Source organism: Seriola dumerili, unplaced genomic scaffold (assembly GCF_002260705.1).
Source record: "Seriola dumerili isolate Sdu_G_001 unplaced genomic scaffold, Sdu_1.0 BDQW01000111.1, whole genome shotgun sequence".
NCBI classification, from domain to species: domain Eukaryota; kingdom Metazoa; phylum Chordata; class Actinopteri; order Carangiformes; family Carangidae; genus Seriola; species Seriola dumerili.
The window spans coordinates 340,525-364,621 of record NW_019174366.1 but is presented as its reverse complement, the minus strand read 5'-3'; the positions used below and the strand labels follow the sequence as shown (position 1 = coordinate 364,621).

At 38.9% G+C, this 24,097-nt stretch overlaps 1 protein-coding gene across 3 annotated transcripts in view; it reads right to left on the bottom strand.

Moving 5' to 3' along the window:
• LOC111223613 (disintegrin and metalloproteinase domain-containing protein 19-like) overlaps nucleotides 1-24,097 on the bottom strand; it is a 269,806-nt gene that overhangs the window by 38,067 nt on the left and 207,642 nt on the right. For all 3 annotated transcript variants that reach the window (XM_022747830.1, XM_022747833.1, XM_022747831.1), the window contains exons 10-14: nucleotides 22,272-22,356; nucleotides 14,090-14,232; nucleotides 7,244-7,421; nucleotides 4,076-4,165; nucleotides 1,841-2,036 (exon numbers count right to left, since the gene is read on the bottom strand). In XM_022747830.1, coding sequence (XP_022603551.1) covers nucleotides 1,841-2,036; nucleotides 4,076-4,165; nucleotides 7,244-7,421; nucleotides 14,090-14,232; nucleotides 22,272-22,356 — 692 coding nt within the window. The remainder of the gene's footprint in view (nucleotides 1-1,840; nucleotides 2,037-4,075; nucleotides 4,166-7,243; nucleotides 7,422-14,089; nucleotides 14,233-22,271; nucleotides 22,357-24,097) is intronic.

Genomic DNA, 24,097 nt, shown 5'->3' with positions numbered 1-24,097 from the left:
AACATTTGTATCCACTTTAAATATAACATAGCAGAGTGTGTAGTAACAATATTGTCAGGACAAAAACCCAGAACACTGTAAACCTAAAAAATACACCTGAAGGTGCCACACTGAAACTGAGCTGGTGTTAAGGACAAGATGGTGAATAATGGCATGTTTCTTTTTAACTTTCATTAACTTAAACCAGCCTCAAAGACCAGTGGTGCTGAGTAAATTTGTTAAAATCTCATGTTTGAAATTTAGTGTTTCTCAAACTGTCTGTGAGTGACCAGAAAGCCTGGTAGTGTGTATTTTATATGTGTTGATTTCAATATTAAATCAACTCATATGTAAATTCAAACATTATTATTTCAATTGGTTGTTTTACAGTGTTGTTGGATGTCACTGTGTCCAACTGTTTTGTGACAGTCGACAGTTTACAGTTTATGTTTTACAATTTATGTAAAAAATTATCAGTGTGACATTTGAAAGGAAATGTGGATGAAGGGTTAGCTGCCCTGGAACTGATCTCACTTTTACCAGTTACCAGCTTGTTAACTATCAAACACTGACAACAGACAAGATCATGGAGTGGAGGATTAAGACCAGATAAATTAAAAGAAAATCTAATTAGACCTCCAACACAACAGACACGACAGGCAAATGTTGAGTTTTAATAGTAATCTCATCATCTCAACTGAGACCCATGGTGACACTCTTCTGTACAAGCTCGCCACAGTAATACTGAAGTAGTAGCATTGTTGGTTTTGGGGATGTTTGGGGACTTAGGTGGTGTTAGAGTTTTATTTTGATGGTTAAGTCTAGGGCTGAATGATATTCAAAAAATATATATATTGCGACTGCAATAAGTCGAAATTTCAGTTGGAATGGTCAGTTTTGCATTTCACTTTCACTGAAAAAAATATTAAAATGATGATGTGATTTTTGTTGGTCTTGTACCAACAAACATGTTCTTTTACATATCAATACATCAATTACAATTACAATTACATCACAATAATGTTGTGACATATTTTACCTTTATCAAAAAATTGCAGCTCCTGTGATTTGGATATTGACCTTGGCCATACTGAGATTTTGATATAGTTTGATTAATTCTGCAGCTCTAGTTAAGTCCTTCTACTGAAAAAGTTTGAGAATCACTGACTTAAGCCAAGAGAGTGACAAAAGGCAGAGGTCTAACATTATGTGTTATTACCCCACAACTACAGGTGATTTCTCATCAAGACAAAACTAAAATGTCCAGAAAAAATCCATAAAAACTGAATAAAGACATTTTTTAAAGAAAAAAAGAGGTTGACTGAATGTGACTTAAACTAATATGGATCTTAGGACAAAAGTTGAAAAAATTAACACTAGTTCTCACAACAGTATCAGAACTCTATTCTCAAAATCTCAGTTCTCCTCTAACAGTGGCATCGAACTGAGGAGCACTGTTTTCAGTCTTTGTAACAAAAAAAGCAGAACAATAAAGTAAGATGACAATGCACATTTAAAGTCACAGAGGCTCTCACATCTGGGAGAGAAAAGGAATCAGAACACGGTTTTGATGGGAGTTCACTTTGACAGTCTCAGCTCATGGTTTTGATTATATTGATCAACAGTTAAGTATAAATATTGTTGGCAGTTGTTCTGTTGCTTAAAGCAGTTTTAAACAGCATTATTGGATATTGGTGCTTTAAGTGCACTGCCATTCAAAACCTCCACTGGTAAACACCTCTATTTAGAGTGTTTAAACAAAGGCTGAACACTGTTCTGAGAGCAGGTTTATCCCCGGAACATTGAGTGAGTGGCTTCAGTGTATTGTGTGTAATGTGTGGTCATAGACTGTGCTCATTACCGTAGCCCCACAGCTGCAGGCACTGCTGTTCGTGGGTGAGGCACATGCCATTGTAGCAGTAAGCCAGCCCGTACTGACAGGAGGAGCCATCCAGCAGGTAGACATTGGCAGGACAGTAAGGAGAGGCCCCCGTGCAGTACTCTGGCAGATCACATGCCCCTGCTGGCCCCCGGCACATGGTACCTGCCTGCTTCAACTGGCACAGACAGAGAGCAAGCAATGAGATGGAAGGGAGGGGTGAGCATAATTCATCTGAAAAAAGATACACAGCGAACCCTTTCTTACAGGCAGACCAGAATGTAGCTGTAAAAATATCAATGGTGATATTATGATAAAACTATTAAGTTAAGTTAAGAACATCTTTAGGCTACTATCATTAGTCCTGAAAGGTGATGCACACCTCGCTGGCAGTGGACATGAAGGTAAAAGTCACAGCTGTTGGTCATGCAACAAGGCAGGTGTGTCTCATTTGGGACACTTGCTGTGGTTGGCAGGCGGTGCATCCAATCAACAGCTTCTTCCTCTGCTGCAGCTGCTGATTTGACTCTTCATTTTATATGTTCTTGCAAAGTGACTTTTGTTTCTACTCAGCAATGGTTTCGACTTTAAATATAGAGAATTAAAATACTTGAGTTAGAAATACTTAAGTAAGAGTGAAATGAATGAATCCTGACTCCATAGAAACAACTTTGCTAGAGTAATGAGGTAAATGTAACTCGATACTTCCACCTCTGAACATGTTGTGTTAAACTATGTTTGGGGGCAGGTTTTTACATTGTTACAAGCTCATGTTGTGAAGCTTTGTTCAAACCTGAAGAACTTTATTAAGTTCACACAAAGTTCCAGATGTCCTGTCGGCTAGTTTTAAGGCTCAGTTTCTGAATACAGGCCGTGTGCATTTCTCTGTGGACTGAGGCTTTGATACTTTCACAGTATTAATATAGACCCTTAGACCTGCTACATAATCAAACAACACATGGACATCTACCTTTATACTATATGGACCTTCCAACCTTGCAGGATTTAGTTTCTCTGAGTGTTTACCTGAAATCTGCTATATTTTTTTGTATCACTCAGAAAACAGTAAGCCAATCAGAAGAGGGGCGCTGAGACTCCTCTCTTCTGATTGGCTCACCGACCTGTTGTTACTACAGGTCCAGAGAGAAGCCTGAAAGAGGAGATGTAAAAATACATTGAGATGGTTTTTGGTTCTTAAAACCACAAATAAATCTTCTTATGGATCAACACTTCAAATAAAACACAGGAGAAGAGGCAAATATGGAGCTTTAATATAGAACCTAGACCGGCTTTATAATCAACAAAAACATGGAAATCTCACATTATACTGTATGGGACCTTTAAATTGCAGTGAAGATCTTCAATTTCAAACATCTACAGTGGTGTATTTTAATTTGCGGGTAATGGTGCGTTCTTAAAAACCTGGAAACTCGGCTAAACACTGTACATGTTATTGTCATAATACAGAGTATAATATATAAATAGATAGAGTAGAATATAATAATAGATATTTTGTCTACTTGAACAGCAGAACAGGCTGAAAACACAACATCTGACCTTGTAAAGTTATTATGTGTTTTTGAAATTGACTCTTCTCACATTGAGCAACATGATCATTCATTTTGAGTCATGTTTGTGTCCGGCTAATAAATCTCCAGTCCACTGTTCCCTCTCTTTTAGCTCTGTGTTTGGTCTCCACCAGCTCCTCTTTAGCTGCAAAATGCTCCACTGTGTCCACAAGCTGCTCTCTGGCTGTGTCTGTCTGCTGTTTGGTATCATGTAAAGTTCGAGAAGAAATCTGTACTGAAAGATAAGCAATACTGTGATGACAGTAACACAAACAAAAAGGAGTTGTAGCTCCTCGTCTGCAGACAGCACACAGACACAGGTTATTGCCTTCCTCAGTGATTGTCTCTGCTGTCAGGCTAAAGCTCAATATAGTTTGGGCTCACTGCTGTGTGTTACAATGGGGTGTCATGATTTGCATTTGAACAGTGAGATGAGAGCAGAGATGAAACGTGCTGGTGTGATGTGAAGACGGCGAGCCCTGCTGTGATGGGAGCTGACATGCTCTGGGTACAGTATACCATTACATTGACATGATGACTGACAGTGAACTAATGATAATGAGATACTACTGCAAACAAGGTGAGCTCCCTTTTCTGTTATTCTGCTGGCCTGTATGTGTGTGTGTGTGTGTGTGTGTGTGTGTCTTACTTTGCAGCCCTCACAGCATACTCCATGGGCGCACTGAGCCTCCTCCTTCAAGGTGCAGTTATTGGCATTGCAGCAGCCATTGGTGCATTCCTGGAAACAGACACACAAACAAACCTGTTATATTGACTCAGTCATGTGACCAATCCTAGTTAATGTTAACTAAGCATTTACTAACGGTTTACATATCATCATATAATAAGCCTTTGTGAAGCCAGTTTATGAAAACGTCTTCACTTTTTCATTCATTAATTGTCAAGTGAAAAAGAAAAAGTCACATTTCCCACCTTCCATTTAACGCACAGCCTGTAACTTCTGCCTCTAGGGGTCTCTCAATCAAAACAATAACAAAAGATGGCGTTGGGTGACATCATGTATGTCATGAAATAGCATGGGATCATGGGAGTTTTTGCTGTAAGCTCCTCCAGGTTTGGTTTCCTTCAGTGTCAGTGGTTCAGGAAATCAAACAGACCCAGTGATTATAACCATTAAAAACACTGAATAAAGCAGTTTCACATTCAAAGTCAGTGTTTGACCAACGCTGTATGGAGGACAGAGACTCAGGGAAGAGTTGGAGCTGACACTAATGCTAACCTTTGTTTGGATTGTTTCTCTGATAATTTATGAACCAGACGTTCAGCAGGTTTTTACCAGCAGTTGAATTATCTACAGAGGTATCCTCCTCTCCATAACAAACAGACCAGGGGATTCAAACCAGTAGAAACATCAAAAAAGCTGTTTTACTTTAAAAATCAGAGATTAACCTCCGCGCTTCAGTGAACACAGAATAGGACGTCTCCAGCAGCTGGGAGCTGAGCTGTCTAACATTTCCTCAGCTTTTTTCTCCGATAACTTCAGATCCAGACGTCCGACAACTAAAATCCTTCATCTGGTTCAAATATAGAGTTGAAAACCACCAAGGTGTAAAAAGTGTATTTGGCTTGAAACTAGATAAAAGTAAATGTTGAGCTTCTGTCAGACAAACACAACACTGACACATGATCATAGAGGATATGATGTCATTGACACGTGACCAATTAAACGTTACCATGATTAAGATCACAGATTTCTCTAATTTGAGAATTGATGGAAACATTTGGGAAAATGTAAGAACACAACTCAACAACATATATAATATAGGTCTAATTATTTTTAGACATTTTTAATGACGAAAAGTTACATATTATAACTTAAAGCCATGAAGGCAGCTGATAAAAACGTTAGCAAGTCATTAATAAAGGCTAATACACATTGAGTCAGAATTCTAAATGTTAATAAAGTGTCAGTGTAATAAGACATCAGCATAATTTAGTGAGTCATCTGCAGTTATCCACAATTGTGAATGTTAAAAAGTCTCACACAGAAGCAACTAAATTTGGGGTGTTTTGCAAAAAGTGATAAATAAGTATTAAAATTTCTCATGCTATAATAAATTTTGTCTTGTCACGGGTAATTTTGAATGTATGTGCGCAGCTCTGCCGTGGTCAGTGCATCTGACTTCACCTGCTGTGGCAAACGTCCAGACAGCAGCAGCCTCTCTCTCAGAGATCCCCCCAGAAACCACAGTGTATTTTGAACCATCTGCTGTGCCCTGCAGCACCCAAAAGCTAGAAGGTCAAAGGTCAAACTATCCATTAGAGGGGTCTTAATAATGAGCTAAATGACTTTTTACCCATCAAATACATACTCCTCACATACCTCTGTGACTGACAGGGCAGGAAGAAGAAAAATCATTTAAATCCAGAAATGTGACTTTGTTGCTGCTTCTAGTGTCACACAGTGTACACAAAGACAACATCTCCTGTTGCCATGGTGCTCTCCTCCGAGCCACGGTTATGGTCAAAACAGATGCGGGAGTTGACTCGAGGAGAAAAAAAGGCAATTATAGCGTCAGCAGAGAACAGAGAGGGGATTATGCACTAACACAACAACAACAACAATAATCTCTGATGTGACGTCCATTTGAACATTAAAGCAGCGAATGTGCTTGAATTCTAAAACTGAAATGTCTCTCTGTGACTTCCCTCACACCCACTTCCTGTACAATGCTGTCGTCTTACATTCTGAATGAAAACCTTTCTAGATTTACTGTAAAATGCTGCTGGTTTCCTGCACTCAGTTTACAATCTGGGACACTTTGTTTCCAGTTGGAGTAAAATCACAAGATGAGACCATTAAGCATTATACTGTAGCTCGTCTCATTTGCAATGCTAAAAGCAGGTGGCTTGTCAGCAGCCTGAGCTCGACTGTCAGCTCTGCTCCGAATGGGAGTCACAACAAACGGCGCTGTCAGCGGCACTGCTGCTGTCAGCCACCAATTTGCTTCCACTGTTTTCAATTTGCTCTTCTGCTTGAACCAAAGATGGTTTATTTAACCTCCGACTTTATAGAGCGCAAACACTTGTGATTCAGATTTGATTCCTCAGATTTGAGGAAACTTTCAGCCGCGTTGCAGAGCATCAATGATGAGGCTGCGGTGATGCCACACTATGCAAGGGAGGAGCTGACGTACAACAGTAACTTCCCTCAGTGACACCAACACAGAACAGTGTAATTCTCCTGCTACTCTCGTCTACAAATGTGACACCTAGTTCCTTTCCTCCCAAAAGCTGGATGAGATGACTGCTCAGTCTCACGTCTGACAAGACGAAGTTTTAGGATTTTTACATGGAGCTTCCTGGAGGCTCGTCGTCTCGGTGAAATTGTCAGGTTTGGTTCCACTGTGCCACTACAAAGACCAAACCTAAACCTCTGATCAGCACTGGATCAGGCAACCTGCACTACAGGCTGATGTGCTGCACAGACATGCTGTGTGTCAAGAACAAGTTCCAGCAAGTAACAAACATAATTGAGAGCGTGGCCTCTTTGAGTGACAGATGGGTGACTGCTCTTCAGAAACCTGTGGGTGACGTCACAGAGGCTACGTCCATCTTTATTTACAGACCATGGCATGTACACAACACTTAAACCACACTGATACCCAACATGTAAAAAAACTGGTGTGTGTTATGGACTTATGGTGGTTTGTGTATTTACTTTTGATCTGTTGGAACAGCTGCAATTTTAAGAAAAGGAATGTTGTAATTTTCAAAGTCTGTATCTATGGACCTTTAACATTCATCTGGATTTGAAGGGACTGCTTTACAGGTAGTTCAGTTCTCTCATACTCACGTCAGGTTCTCCACAGTCGCACTCTTCTCCATCCTCCACGAATCCGTTGCCGCACTTCTTTCCCCCCACCAAGTCCTTCATGTTGGGCATATTGTAGAGACACATGCCACCTCCCTTCTGGAAGTAGCTGTCCAGGTCGCGCTTACTGCAGCGGCTGAAGACTCGTGGAAATGGATGCCTGGACATAGGCACATAATTCTTTACTAGCAGTAGTTCTTTGTGTGTATGTGTGGTGTTTGGGGTACTGTAGGAGCTCAGGTGAAGAACATATGGAATTAAAAATCTTTGACGATCATAATTAAACTACAGAGGCCCTGAAAGGCAAAAGAAAGTTTTGTTTCTTTTTTGCCAGGATCATTTTTCCGTTTTTTCTTTCCATCTGTATAAACAACCTCCTAGAGACAAGTGATTTTCTAGGAAGAAAGAAAGAAAAAAAAAAAAACTTGAAAAAAGTTTTGTTATAAAAAATCTCTTCAAATCCTTCATCACTCAGGTCTATAGAATCACTTCACCAAATCTTCAGTTGCTAGAAACAGTGTCGGTTCTCCGAGGAAAATCATTATCATACATCTTGGTCATGTCTGTTACTAATTCAGTTCTAGAGAGAGGTTCATAAAGTTCTCCAGGTGAACATTCGGTTGAACATGAGACGTGTTTTTATTTTATTTATTTTGGATTCTAAGCTCTGCAGGAAAGACATTAGTAGAAAGTGGTTAAAACTAGGAACTCCTACAGTGGATGATTGGATTGACATTATTTATGAAATCTTTAGGATGGAAAGAATGACTTTATTTATGAAAATGTCACAGGGTGACTGTGTGTGTGTGCGTGTCTCCTTGTTGGGTTCATTTAAACCAAGAAGACACCTGGGTGCGGGAGGCACTGATAGGTGCATTGGGCTCCACAGTGGTGTATTCTACCTGCCTCCACAGCTAATCAGGAGATGCAGCACAGGTATGCAGGACGTGTGTGCTGAGAGCGGCGGAGGAACAGAGGAGACACTGACGGCAGAGTGGGGACGCCAGCCTACGGCCGGCTCGAGATACTGGAGAGTTTGTAGAATGGTGGATAGCCCGTAGGAGCTATGAGTGAGGCAGAGCTGAACAAGCTAAACACACGCACGCTGCCACAAGAAGCCGACGCATTCGTTTTTTGTTTTTTTTTATAGCCACACACTTGCATGCTGTTTGACAAAAATGACAAAATGTCGAAACAAAAATATGTGAAAGATGGATAAGATACATCACCTCATCATTTCTATTATGTGATTTTTTTAAATGCCCTTTTTATAAAAGGATTTGTACATCATGCAGGTAAACTCACAACTTTTTGCTTTTAGTTATTTGGATTCGTTTGGTTTCTCAGTTTTTATGTATTATTAGGGTTCTAACCCTGAACTGGTAGAACCCTATTGTTTTTGCTCAGGTTTATTATTATTATTTGTTCTTATACCTCGGATGAAATTGCCATGAGCTGGAATGAGTGAGAGACACGAAACTTGGCCAAATACCTGGAAATTATGTGCGCTACTGACCCAAGAAGTATGAGCGCAATCGGCCACATGGTGGCGCTGTAATCAAGGATTTTATATAAAATTTTGGAAAGGCCCCTCACACAATTTGTCTGATTGACTTGAAATTTGACACACATATCCAAGCTCAATGTGCTCTACAAAAAAGCCAATTAAACTATGAAGCCCATCTGGATAATTTTTTTGCTAATTTGAAAAAACAGTGAAATGAATAGAACTAAATGAATTTTGGGTTTAGCAACACTCAGTCTTTGGGGACTGACAGCCATAACTGCCATAAATGCCAAAAATACTTACCTCAAAATCTGATAAGAGATTTTCACCAAAATTGGTAGACATGTTCTGGACGTGAGTATTAATGAAAATCTGAAGTGCCCTTTTGATTGATGACAGTGGGCGGGGCCTATTCTTCAATATGTGCCATTTTAAGCCTTTGCTCAATTTGCAGAGAGCTGGAACAAGACAGACACACAAAAATTGGTATCATAACTTCAAATGGTGTGTAAATGCTTCACAAAAAATATTGTCAGATTCGGCCATATGGTGGCACTAAAATTAAGAGTCAAAATTGTAAAAAATTTGAAAGGCTGTCCGAGAGTCCCATTGTTTTCAAATTTACCTCTCACCTACAGGTCAATAATTCTCTACAAAAAGCCTCTGTCATAATAGCGACTACCATTATGGATTTTGAGTTAATTAGCATAACATTACAGAACAGTAAAATGAATAGAACTTTTCGAATTTTTACTTTATCAATACCAAATTTGGTATAAAGTCTTGGGTGACTGAAAAGCACTTTTTCTATTACAAATCTAAGCAAGATCGATCGAAAAAAACATGGTCGACATCGACTGAAATGTCTTTGCGAAGGGCGATGCTTAGCTAATATTCGCCATAAATCATTTACCATTTGTCCGATCATCACAAACCTTGGTAGATATCTTCAGGTTATTATATCGAATAGGTCAACCAAAGCTAAACTTTTCTGCTTCTCTCGGTTGCACACAAAACAGTTATAACCCGCAAATTGCGGCTATAATTAATAATAATTAATAATAATAATTAATGATTATGATTATTATCATTTTATTTATCTATTTATTTATTTTGTTGGATACCTATAGTTTGATTTACTTCACTGGTCCTCAGTTGCTTCCGTAATATCTATTTTAAGTCAAATTTATTACCTTTGGTTACAACTGAGTCTTGCAGACAGTTTGGATGGAAAAGACCAATAAGACATCACATAGTTCGACTGGATCATGAAGCAACACAATAAAAAAATTATTTAAAAAAAGAAGAAAAAAATAACTCACTTGCCTCTCTACACTATAACAAATTTCAACAGTACAATCCTGTTATCTTTAAATGCAGTATATTACTGTAAATCTTTCTTGTGAAACACTATTAAAACAGTATTTTACAGTATTATTGCTTGGAGGAAAGAAAACAGTAATTTACAGTATTTTTTGCAATGCATTTTGGGAAAACAGAGTGAGACATGTTTGACTGGACAATGCATTGATTTTTTTCACCCATCTTCATCCTTCAAATGAATAGGTGAGTGCCTTTTTGCCTTGCTTGTTAGCATAGGCAAAATACATCACATTTCCAATCAAGTTGTATTGATTATCTAGTAGAAAACCATAAAACAAGACGAATCACTTTACTTGTAATTTTAGTCTTTAAGTTACTTTAAGCTTCTTGTTAAGAATTCTTCAAGTTAAAGGACATTTGTTTATTCATGCTTTTATTTTGGAGTGGGCGTTTTATTATGAAGACGGTTTAAGCAGTTCCTCTTCCTTTTATCACATTCTCCACTCGACATGTTTACAGCGGTGCAGCAGTCATTGGACGATGTAAGTTGTGTTCATAGTGATGTGAAATGAGTGTGTACATGTTACTTACCTCTTCTAATTGTGTTGTTTAGCTGCTGGTGTATATTTGCACTCTTTGAAATTTCAGTTTTTACTTGTTAGCATGATCGCGATTTAGCATCATTTAGGCTAACTGAGTTGTTTATATAGCTGTTAACTTTCATATTACTCTCAGTTCGCATGTAAATACATGATTCGGGGTTAAAGTCGCGCTTATGAATATTCGATGATTGATACTAATATAAATGTATTTTTAGTTACTGTGAAGTGTTTATTTACTGTATTTAATTTACAGAAGTATACGATGATAAATCAGTCCTTTATTTCTTGTTATATATTTTCAGAAACTGCTGTGTACCAGAACGCATCGTTGTACCCATACAGTTCTATAGTAAACAATCTAAACTCTACTGATGTCCTGCGTGCTTTCTGACCGAAGCCCTGCAATGGTCAATTAGGCAAATATCAGCATTAGAGGTCGCACTCCTCAACACTTCTCTTTATGTTTAGGATTATTATGCTAAAACTGTATTCAGAGTAGGGCTGTCCCAAACGATTATTCTTTAAACGATTAATCTAGCGATTATTTTTTCGATTATTCGACTAATCTAACGATTATTTTTTTTATTAACCTAACAGTAATTTCATTGCAATTATTTTCCAGTTAGTCATTTAATATAACAATTTGCCCCATCCAACACACACACAAATGAAGATGCACTTTGCAGAGTCTGCAGACTACCGCACTGTTGGTGTCAAGATTAAAGTATTCCCAAACTTTGGAGGACCGTGTGCGAGCCTTTTTTGCCGTGTGTTGCTCCACACGCTCCGTCGTACTGCTGGTAGACTGCTGGTTCAAATAGATTACACAGACGCAAATCATTCACGTAGTCAATTACTTCAATTACGTCACCACGTTGTCCCAGCCCTTGCGCTGCGCTTGTATCCGGGTAAACCAAAGACGATGGATATAAACGGTCCCATTAGAAAGTTCCGGTTTTGTTCTATGAACATTTACCCTGTGTGGTTTTACACGACGCGTCAACACTAAAATTCCACGTGGAATAAATTTTTATAATCGACAATGTCGATTACGTCGGATAATCGTCCCAGCCCTAATTCAGAGTGGATGTAAGGAGCATTGGACTTGAATTAAGTTTAAGTCATTGGAGCTCAGAGTCTGAGCTGACAAATACAAGCAAACAGTGAGTACTTTCAGCTAACGTTAGCTACTTCGATGTATAGCTGTACAGTTAGTAAGTGGTAAAAAATCCTTCTCTTGTGATCTGAAAACGTCGGTAACACTGTAATGGTGACTTTCTATCACCCGTTTCACTGGCAGTTTCACCGTGTGACAGAGAGAGGAGCTGGACTCTGATCCTGATCCTCCAAACTACAGGGTGAGTTTCATCTTAAACTTTACTTTGTGTTAGCATCTGCTAAGTGCATGTCTCCAAAGGAAGCTGCTGTTTTATTTAGATAACGTTACTTTACTGTCGGGACTGAATTGACCGGGAGCTTGTTTGCTAATGTTAGCAAGCTAGCTAAACTGTCGTCATATGTTACTTCCGCTATTATTACACTGAACAGAGCAGAAATAATGTGGCTGTTCAACACGGTTCAGTTCTCCATCATAACACCTTATAATGTATACAGGAAAAAGGCCAGGACTCATCTATAAATGGGTAGAAGGATTTCAGTTTCCCTGGTACATATCATTTGCAGTGTGACAATGTCAATGTGTTTTTTTCTTCATCAAATTACAGGTGAAACACCAGGAAGCTGTATTCACCATTTCATGATCAGCACTGAGGGGCACGTTATTTGTGAGGGCACCCAACCACCTGACCGTGCTCGCTGCAGTCTTTTCTACTCACTACAACTTCAATCTTCAGTCCTAAGATGACGCTGAATGCACTCTGGAATTAATTCAAAGGTGAGATGCTTACATCTTTCAACTGGTACTGTGTGCTCACAGCAGCTTTGATCATGTTGACCTTGTGTTTGTTGAGTTTTGTCTCACATGTTACATACAAGCTACCTAAATCATCTGATTACTGGAGCATGTTAAGGAAGCTTTTCTGACACTAATCAAGGTGAAACTATTACTTCCAAAACTACTATTACTTAATCTGCACCATGAAAGTACACGTTTCTATTTCCTCACCTGAATACACACTCTTGTTTTTCAGGCCATTCATGGGGATAAATCCTGACAGAGGCACCAAGGCTGGACGGGTCAAAGTCTGGGGAAGGTCACTCAGAATAAGATGGCATCAGTCAACCTTTGTGTCTCCAGTCTACTAAAGAAATTAAGGACTTTGAGTGAGACTACACAAGTCAGTTCACACACTCACTCACACACACTGTTAGTGTCTTAGCCATACTGTTTTCAGTTCCCTTGGCCACTCATTCACTCCTTAGGCTGTTCCCTCATACAATCCTTATAAATATACACATACAGTAAACAATTATTTTTGATTATATTTCTTGTGTTTATTTGCGTTCAGTGTTTAATGTTCATGCAGACTACAACACTTGTTAGAGATCTTTTTCTTTTTTTTCTTTTTTTAAATGACTGAAATTTTGGTTTATTTGCGTGTTGTGTTTTCACAAGCTTAATAAAGAGAGACGTGGTTTTAAAAGACACTTTGAGTATTTTAGTATTATTTGTCATAAATTTTAAGTTGCAATTTCAAAGACCATGTTTATTCAATGTATTAAAATATAGTTTTATGGCAAGACTACCAAGGAATAATTTATCAACTAATAAAGTCTCGGGAAAAAATGTAGTTCTTTTTGTTAGCAGTTATACTGCAGCATGTTTTATATATGTACTATAGTTAACGGTAACAATCTGCAATTATAGCTCCTGCGAAAAAAGTGTAACTAAACAGTAATAAACTGCCAATCCTTCATCAGTATTTTACTGTAAAAGTAGAAATCAACAGCTTTTTGCTGTATTTCAAAAACGGTAGCAAACTGTAAATACCAGCACCCTTGCTTCCAGTTGTTTACTCTTTTTTAACGGCGAAAACATTTTACAGTGTAGGTTTGTTTGCACAGATGAAAAAAAGTGTATTTTTCTTTGATCTCTGAAAACAACTCCAGAGCGGAAAGTGAAGTTCTTATTTCTTTCTTTCTTTCTTTGCAGAAAAAAAAACATGTTTTGGAGGTGGTTTATACAGATGAACAAAAATGGTCAAAAAATGTATTTGCCTTTCAGGGCTTCCATATAAAACAGTAAAGAAGTTGTGTTTTTATATCTGAGAGAAATCAAAATGGGTTCTATGACATCAGACATTTCTATGTAATTTGTTTTTTCTTTTCAGCTGATGAAATGTTTTTCACATGTCAAGCTGTTAGCATCAATGTGTCAGTGTCAGCCTGAGCGTCAGTGGGTTCATGCTGAAGACTGACGCGGCACCTGAGGCTCACCCGGTGGCGGCAGCCATCACACAGCCTCCCTGCTCGGCGGTGGCCTCCACACAGCAGCCCTCGTGGTCATGGCTCATCCCGAAGTTGTGGCCGATCTCGTGGGCCATGGTTGCTGCAGCACCAATGGACAGCTCAGAGTGGTCCTGTGTGGGGAGGTGGGGTGAAGGAGGACTCATTAACGTAGCTCAGAAGACTGATAATCATACATCACATCTTTCATATGTGCAGGGCTGGATTAACCCTCCATTTTGGCCCCAAGGCAAAACTGAGCTGTTGTACCATATTAACCACTGTTGATGTGTATATGTTAGTTAGTGTGTGGGAGCTTTATCATTCACAGTTTCAGGATTATTCACTAATAAAAAAGAAATTGTCACCTGAAGAACCGTATTATTTCTGTTTGCATTATGCTTCAGTGCAGTGTTATAAAACAAATTCATAATTAAACTAATTACCATAATAATTGCTACATAGTTAACCTGCAGCCTTTGGGCCTACTGTTGTGTATCTGTTGTTTCTTTCTGCTTTTGTTCTTGATTCATTTATGGCCCTCTGGGATTCTAATAGAGTCAAACCTAAACACATTTTCATTTTTCACACAGTTGCACCACAGTTACAGTCTACAGGTCATTTTGGAACATTTCATTTGCAAAGTGTTTAATTGCATAGGCATTTAAGGGAGGATCACGCAAATAATAGGTGAGAGCACGCTGACAAATGCTGATTATGTGTTCCCTGAGGTCAGGCAATTTGAGACAGTTTCCCTGAACCTCTCAGAGGGAGGCACAGTGCTGATGGGATTTACACAGACACCCAGTTAACCTAGTTAGATTGACATCACAGAGCTACACCACAGACGCATCCAGAGAGCTGCACTCTCAGTTATCTAAAGAAAGGTGCTTATAACTAAGAAACCAATCTGAGGATTAGCATCCACAGGAAATAACATAGATTTCATTAGTTACAACTAGAGCTGTGCTGATCCCAACATGTTTAGCTAATTGTATTGTATTGATTGTTTTTGTTTGACTTTTTGTACCTTGTTGAGCTGTTGTTATCTCTTTTTAGACTGAACATCTGTATTTTATATACATATATTTTACGTATGTTTTTTTAGTATGATATCTGTTTTTTTGTTTCTTTGAGTAGTTTTTGCTGTTGTCTCTTTTTCGACTTTACATCACAATCAATGCATTTCAGTATAGTACTTTGCTCTACTTTAATATCTGTAGTGTGTTGTGGTTTTAAGATAATGAAAACTGATTATACATGTAAAGGCCCAACAAGGGACACAAAGTGAAAATTAGCAACAGCTATAAAAAAAAATAAAAACATTTAACAGCTGTATCCTACCAACCCTTTATGAACACCATAGAATCTTTTCTATTATCTAATTTGACTGTCGTCATTTATACAAAATTAGAATCACCTCTTGTCTGCCTCCACCACTCAGACTAGTTTCAGGTTATATCCCTGTTTATCCAGAGTCATAAAATATTAACCATTTGGGTGACATTTTGTCACAAGAGCTTTTGTCACAAGTCTTTAGTTATGGCTAAAAAGTATTTTGTGAAGTCACACTGATCTTAACATTTGGCCTCCAAAATCTAATCAGTTCATCGAGTCCAAGTGAATGTTTGTGCCAAATTTGGAGAAATTCTTTCAAAGCGTTACTGAGATATCGTGTCCATGGGAATGAGATGGACAGACAAACTTACTGTCGCCGGCACACAGGAATAAAAACTAACTAAAACGAAAATAAATAACACTTCCTGCACTAGCACCACCCCTTGAAATTAAATTATTATATATTGAACACGTTGCCTTTTTACTGATGGGACTCTGATGGAACATTTTGCTAACAGCTAACATTACACTATTTACCGCAAAGCAATTCTTTGCTGCTCTAAAACAGTTGTTCTTGATGTTTTATCTGGGTGTGAAACTAAGTAACCAACTTATAAACTATTAATAAATCATGTGGTATCAGATTGGTGTATAGATATGCAGACTCACTCAACACCCGATCCAGTACTTTGGGCATTTCCAGTACGAGTATCAGTGTCAGAAGAACTCAAGTTATAACATTCAGCCATGCAGCTCTGTAAGGCAATCATCAGATGCAATGGCACTTTGAGCTACATGCTAATGTTATTTGCTAAATAGCTCTAAACACAAGGACCGTTGGTACTTTTGCAGTATTTATTGTATTTGCAACATTTGGTTATAAACCAAAGTTTTGGACAATTATACAACAAAATGATGGAGCCAGATGAAAGAGCCATAGAAATTAAGGTATCAAAGTAATTAAAGTTAATCCTGAAGGGAACATTAATGTTAGTCGCCACATTTCATGGCAATCCATCCAACAGTTGTGGAGTTAAACTCACAAACATCAACCTTCTGGTGGCGCTGAAGCAACAACCTGAGGCACTCAACACTAAAGTACCAAAACCTGCAGTTCCTCTAATGACCACTACAGTGTGGCTTGGACAGTGAGTCAACACCCATAGACTCCTTTGTTAAAATGTCCAACTTTACAGCAAACATAAACATGTTTACAGCCTGGTACAAAAAAGTTTTGGTCTCTGAAACCTGTTTACATTTTATTAAGGCTTAAAGCTACGTAGATTGAGGGTGTGGCCTCTTTGAGTGACAGGTCGGTGAGCATATGCTTTCCACAAACCGATATGCACCAAAGTCTCTGCTCCACACACACCCCACCTCTTTGTCCATTTTTGGATTAGCTGGAGGTTAGGGGTTATCACAGATGCTAAGTCCATCTTTATTTACAGTCTATGGTGGCGCTAGAGGAAAGGTTAGGGGATCATCCATTTTGAAGTCATTAGGATTCATCCTCTGGGGACCATGAATGGCTGCACAAAACGTCAGTCCATCTAGTATTTATCCATCATTTATTATTCATTAATTTTATCTGGCCCAAACTGCTGCCACAGGACCTAAAAATGACAATCAAATAAAGAGCTTTTATTAAATGGTCACTCAAAAGCAGAACACAGCTAAATGGCTGCAAAGGTGGTACATAATAGGCACATGTGTTAGATAATGTTAAGTTCTAATGTAAGAAACAGCCACAATGTCCTTGTTCCGAAGGTAGAAAAGTGAGACTCATAGGGCAGAGCTGCACGAACACACACACACACACACACACACACACACACACACACACACACACACACACACACACAGAGGCGGCAGTATTCAGATGTATTTAGCTCCTCTTTGATCCGCTGAAAGCTGTCAGTTACTCTTAGCTCTGCCTTTGAATTATGCATACTGTATAATGTGTGGGTGTGTTAACTGTCTGGAAATGCTGATGTTCTGCACTGAAATCCTTCCCGTGTCATTTCATTCTATGAGAGCCAAACCTCAGAGGTAGTGTGTGGTGTGTGAGGTGTATGTTGGTCCTGTGGTGCGTGGTGGCTCCGTCTCTCGGTGGGCCACAGGACATTGGGATTCCACAGGCTACGGTGTGTCCACGGGAGAGCTGACAGCCTATTACAAGCAAATCAAGCATGGAAAAGCTATCGATCTCTCCGGCCACATCCATTCAGTCCACTGCTGCACATGCATATGAAGCCATACAGTTCCACAGGCTGAATAATTCTGAGTGGACGTTTTAGAGCTGCAGGATACCAGGTGAGATCTGAATGTTAACACCCTAAACTACCAAAAGGGGATGCAGCAGAGCAGAGAGTCCTGCATCAGTACTCTGAAGCAGTTCCTCCCTAAGTGGGTTCAATCATCCAGTTAAAAACAAAACTATTCAAACTGAGGAAGAACAACAAACTAGATTAAAGCAGTAAGACTGCAAAAAGAGCAATTAAAGAAAGTCGTGACATCTTTTTTTAGGATAACTGAATATATTTGTCTTTTCAAAATACCGTTTTTGTCATACACCATCTAGATTAAACTAGAAAATAAATTAGATTTAACTCACATGTAAGACATAGTAACTGGTATTAATTTTCAACATGAGATGACAAGGATCAAGTCTATAAAACTGACTGTGAGGTTTTCACACTGATTTCACAAATACCTGGTGAGAGATTAATTTATTTAGTTCAACATTCAGACCAGTCTTAAAACCTAACCCTGCATATTCTGCATATTCCTTTAGAACTCTTAACATAGTAAATGTAACCTGCATTTTTGTATATCAGCTCCATTATAATTTACATTTACATATCCTTCAAAAAGATGTATTTTGGGATGATTTGAGACCTGGACCATCATGACCAGGAGTCCTGGGGCCGGTTTGACAGAGATATGTCAGACTGGTCTGTAGTGTTGGTCCAGTCTTAACTTTGTGCACAGATCAGTCCAATGTAAATCAGATTGTCACAGAAATAAAGACAAAAACATTGGACACCTTACCCCCAGATTAACTCAGGCCTAAGACCAATGCTACAGTAGTAACAATCAATGACACATGCGCTGACCAGTAGCAACCACTAACAAAAAAACAAGAAAACATGGCGCATAATTTGTGGTTTGCATACATTTTTATGGGGAGAGCAAAGAGAAGAGAAAGAGTTTTTAGAGACCAAATCAGATTTGTTTTATTGTTTAACTCTTTAAGTTAAACATCCTTATAACTCTTGAATTCTTCCAAATGAATGAATGAATTATTCATCATGTTTGTCTACATCACATGTAGACAAACATTTGCTGCTGAGGGTAAACGCAGCTGAGCATTTGGATGTGGTTCCTTGATCGGCCATTTTTTTATTTTGAAAAAAATAATTAATTCATTAATTCATTTACCCGGAATTCACTGTCCCACAGATTAAGATAGTGAAGAACTAAACTGCTTTGTGCAACAGATACATTTAGATTCAGTCTATCTGAAGTCTGACCTAGCCACAGTCAAAATCTGTCTTTGTGAAATCAGCCCCTGTACAGAAACCCATCCCACTGACTCAGTTGGATACTGTGCCCTCACACTAACTGTGGTATCTATGGCAACAATCTAACCTGTACAGGTATAAGCTACCACTCTGAAGCATTAAATGAGCTGAGCTGTAATTCACTGTGTCAGGTGCAGATTGGGAGCTAAATACAGTGAAAACTTTAGTGAATGTATTATACTCACACACATCATTGTGTTTGGATGTATTTTAAATGGCAGAGAACTGACAGAGACAGAGAGCTCATACACACATTGATTACTTACCAATCATATTAGTCCATTTAATTTAAGATATTCCTGCTGTATAACAGGAGACACAACACTAAAAAGTCCTGAAACATTGGTTTCAAATTGAAGGATTTTTTCCATAACATTAAATATTCATAACTGTCAGTTTCTTGTTATAATGTTGTCAGGTCTTGACCTCACCCTGTAAACTGCCTTGAGGTAATGCCTGTTGTGATTTGGTGCGATACAAATAAAATAGAAAGACCATCATGTGATGGGATCACACCAACTGCGACATCTTTAGTCAGAAAGTCATTACAAGATGACTACATGACAACTCAGTGCTTGTGGGTCAGACCATACAGGAACACAGCTGCCCCTCAAATATAGCAGGAATTTGTGGTGCACCAAATATACAGCACAGAGTTCAAGAACATTTACATAGTCTGTCATTTACTCTGCCATCCAGAGCCAGGAGTCCAGGGTTCTAATGAACCAATGAACATTTATGTAACCTACATGTGTTCGGACTGTTGGAAGAAGCTGGGGTACCACACAGAAAGGCTCCAGCTGTCTGACAGGTGTTGTGAGGCAACATCACCAACCACTGCACCAAACAATCCTCACCAATGCCACATTTAATCTGGGAAATAAAGGAAAACCTAAAGTGTAGAAGTTAAGACCAGAATTGTATATTTTGGAGGACGTTCTGTACAAAGGATAGTGTAGCATACATACCTGGCCTGGCATCAGTTACAAGCCATTAAAGAAGTTAATTGTAAGGACATGCAGAGTTATGGACCCAAAATTGACACTTTGTCTCTGTTTCCTATCAATTTGATAGTTTGATGGTGGGAAGAGTAACAAAGGACCTTTTGAGAGAGAACAGACCATGCTTTTAGCATGCCAGAGGAACACAGAACCAGACCAAGGTTCAAAGGGTCAGCTCCAGAGGATCAACGAATGGACACCAGGCAAATGGAGAACATAGGAAAAATCTCCTCTTTGTTACAACAAGACTCTCTCTAATGATATTTGATTGTTTCTTATATAGGACAAGTAACACCAAAATGACTGATTATCACTAAGGTGTGAATCTTGGCCTCTCCGTGCCATGCATGAACACACACACACACACATACACACACACACACACACACACACACACACACACACACACACACACACACACTCCTCCCTTCCTCTGTCCCTCTCTAGAGAAGAGTCATAAACTACAACCCACATTCCAATCTGGGTAGTGACCAGCAGAACTTTCTTCACAGACACAGATCTGAGGAAGAATGTAAAATTAAATATCTAACTGTTCTGTAACTCATGAGATGTTTCTATGTAATAGTTCAATCCCAAACTTCTATCCTATAGAATGGTTGAAATGTAACATGTAGACTTTAAGACAATGTCCTTCATGTGACCATACTGTCAGCATCCTTCACACACACTAAATGACATCCAGAATGTCCATATTATTATTATACAGTCAAAGAACTGCTGTGTAATCCACATTTATAGACTATTAGCTTTAAGGAAATGTTTATATTGTTGTTTGATTGGTTAACCACTTGTCTTATGATTAATTCCAGGTTTGAAGGATATAATATGAAATCAACACTCTTATTACTCCTGTCTGTCATTATTAGTGCCCTTAGGTTGTGTTATTTCATTTAATGTTTTATCGTTGAAGACAGATGTGAGTTTATAGGTAAACTCTAGAATTAAACCATTCAAAAGTTCTGTGGAAAATTACTCTCTTCTTCAAGTTGAAAAACAGGAAAAGACGGGTGACACCCTTGAAACTTACACCAGCTCCCAGGGGATAAAAAAGTCATGATCAATTCATATTTTACCAAAAAAGCTCAAAAGGCTCTAAGTCATCTGCTCCAAGCTCAAAGTCCCGGCTCAAAGCCCGGCTCTGTAGCTATGTAAACTTTTAGCTCTAAGCTGCTAGCCACAAACGCAAGGCTCTTAGCCATTTTTGCACTTGATCATTTTGTCCACGTCCTTTATTCTTTCTTTGTCACATGCTCCAAGTAACATTTTTTTTGTTTACATGCGTGATCTTTTATTTTTATAAGCCAAGTCAAGATCAACTGAATCAAAACAACAGAAGTGCCTCAGAGTAATTTTGTAATTTGTCATTTTTGTAACTTTTTTTTTCCTTTTTGAAGATTTTTGAGTCATCTGGTCAATGCCAGTCTCATCTAAAGTTATCCAACCAAAGTGAAGTGCCTTAGAGTTTATTTCGCATAAACCCACAAGAGACGCCATCAGAGAAGCCGACCCGAAATCAAGACTGCCCGAGACAGAAAGTTTGCTTGCAAACTCCACCAGAGCTGAACCGCTGAGACACTGGCAGAATCCACTACAGTGATAACGCGACAAGGCCTCCAGGAGAATCCACCTAAATCCCATGTCTCCAGGGTTACCATGGCAACCACAGCCACCTGGGTTCTACCCAAGGGTCTCCAGCTACAGCGCAACTCCCAGTAGGCCTGTCTTAACACTCTGCTCATGACTGGGTTGATGTCGAAATATAGTAATATTTAATTACCAAATCTCATTCATAGATGTTGTGTCATTAGCTATATAGCCATAGTATATAGCCATGACATATTCTCTCCCACAAATGCCAACTCATCACACCGCTCATTTCATTATTAATTTCATCTTTATGATTATTACACCTTGCATTTACTATGTGGATAGTAGTAGAGTTAATAAACTCCTTTATTTACACCCAGTTGTTGTCCTGTTGTTTTCTTTTGACATAGAGACTGGAGATCCATTGAATTGAGAAGTCATGGCTTCTGATATGAGATTGATAAATTTATCAATGAAGTAATTCATCGTTGTCCTCCCAGAAGACTGGTGCCCCGTTTCAGAGAGCAAATTCTAAATTATTATTGCTACAACAGACAGTCAAGAAAAGATTAATTCAAACTGGGATAAAATATTGAGGGGAAAAGAAAAGAGAGCTAAGAGGAGGAATGTTTCCTTACGTACCACATTGATGCCTCCAGAGTTTTCCAGGCTGCACATCCCCTCCAGTGGTGCCATCCCAATAGTCGTCCCCTTGAAAATCACACCCCTATTACAAAAACACACACATACACATAATGAAAAATCACTTAACCTCAGTCTCCTCCCTGTTAACTTATGGGCTCCACACTTCACACTGATTGCAGATGCAGCAGCAGTGCACGGCGGCCAACTTGATCAGCCTGTCAGATGTGGGAGAGGGTGTATGATGAACCTCAATTCACCATGTGGTCTCTTGGCATTTCTCACTTAGCTTACAAAAACAAAATCAAGCACTGTCTGCTGAATCAAAACAAAATAGGCCCTGTGGTATCAGCATAACTAATTATAGAGAAAGAGGGGCCAACAATTTACTGCTTATGGATAAATCTACAAATGTGTGTGTGTCAGACTGTGTGCACGCTAGCATTTGAAATGCAGCGCCGCCATCGCTGCCAGCACGCCGAGTTGCTTGCCCCAATTATAGCTCAGTGGAGCGAGGGTTTCTGCTAAATATGATCTCTGTTTTAACTAATTATTTGTCAGTTTACACATGAAATATGAAATGATGTGACCCAAAGCTGGGAGCGTGTATGTCATTAGAGACACACAGAGGCTCATCAGGGGAGTGTATGTAGGAGGAAGTGGAGTTAATCAGCTTTCGTACTAGCTGAGGTACAATGATGATTTTGAATCTGTGTATTAACATCAGGAGGGCGGAGAGTCGGCAGCTAGCCACTCCCAACAGAAACTAAAGCAGTTCATTCCACTGATTAGTTCCTGCTGAGGTGAATATTCAGTGGAAGAATGACTGATCAATACTGATGCTGGTGAGAATAGAAAAACACTGTTTAATGTTAAGGATGCTGACAAGCTGATCACAACTTGATCTTATTTGCACAGTTTCAGGTAAAATAAAAAAAGGTAATAATAAGTAATAATAGCACCTGACAGGCTGTAAACAGAGCTGCAGGTTTCCAAACTTGTGAAGGAAATATACAGTTTTTCTGTGTAATGACAAATCATTTGTGACATTTCAGGAACTTCTTTCAGTTCTTCCTCCAAATAAAGTGATTTCAGTGATGTTCCCAAATGTCATAATCTTTTATTATGAGATAAAACCATGTTGGTAATAAATCATAATTATTATTTATATAGCTGCTGAAATTAAAACCTGCAGATACATAACTGGAGACATAACAAGCAACACTTTATCGCCCTTGACAGCACCTGCTGAACTGCCCTCAAGCAAGGTACTGAACCAATGTATGGAATGCAGACAAAAGACGGAGATGCTAAGTGCTGGTTGTAAGTTCAATACTGTCTGTTCAATTACTGTTGTTTAACTGTATAGACACTGACTGGGATTGTTAATGATGTGGACATTTATAGTAGAAGACTGGAGGTTTATTAGTGTTTGTGAAATTCTTGATCGTGTACTTGAAACACTGCCACACAGGCTGCTGCAGGAGAGGCGCTTAGGACTTTAAGTGAGAGCTGGGGTTGTCAGTGTATCACCTGCAGTAGATTCAGATCAGCTCCAGTTTAGAGAAGCAGCAGGAGCACCGGTACAGAAGCTGAGTCAGAAAAATGTGTTTAACAACTTCAGCTCAGTTCAGTGTCTTATTTTGTGCATCTATGGCACATACTGTATTTATCAGCAGAGAAGCTGTTTGAGTCAGAGCTAGGAGTAGGTGCTAAGAGTAAGTGCCCTTGTGCGTAGGAACATGGTAGTTCATTGGTGAAGATATTCAAAATAAAACAAAGATTTAACCTTTTTTTTTCTGTGGATATTTTTAAACTGTCTAAAA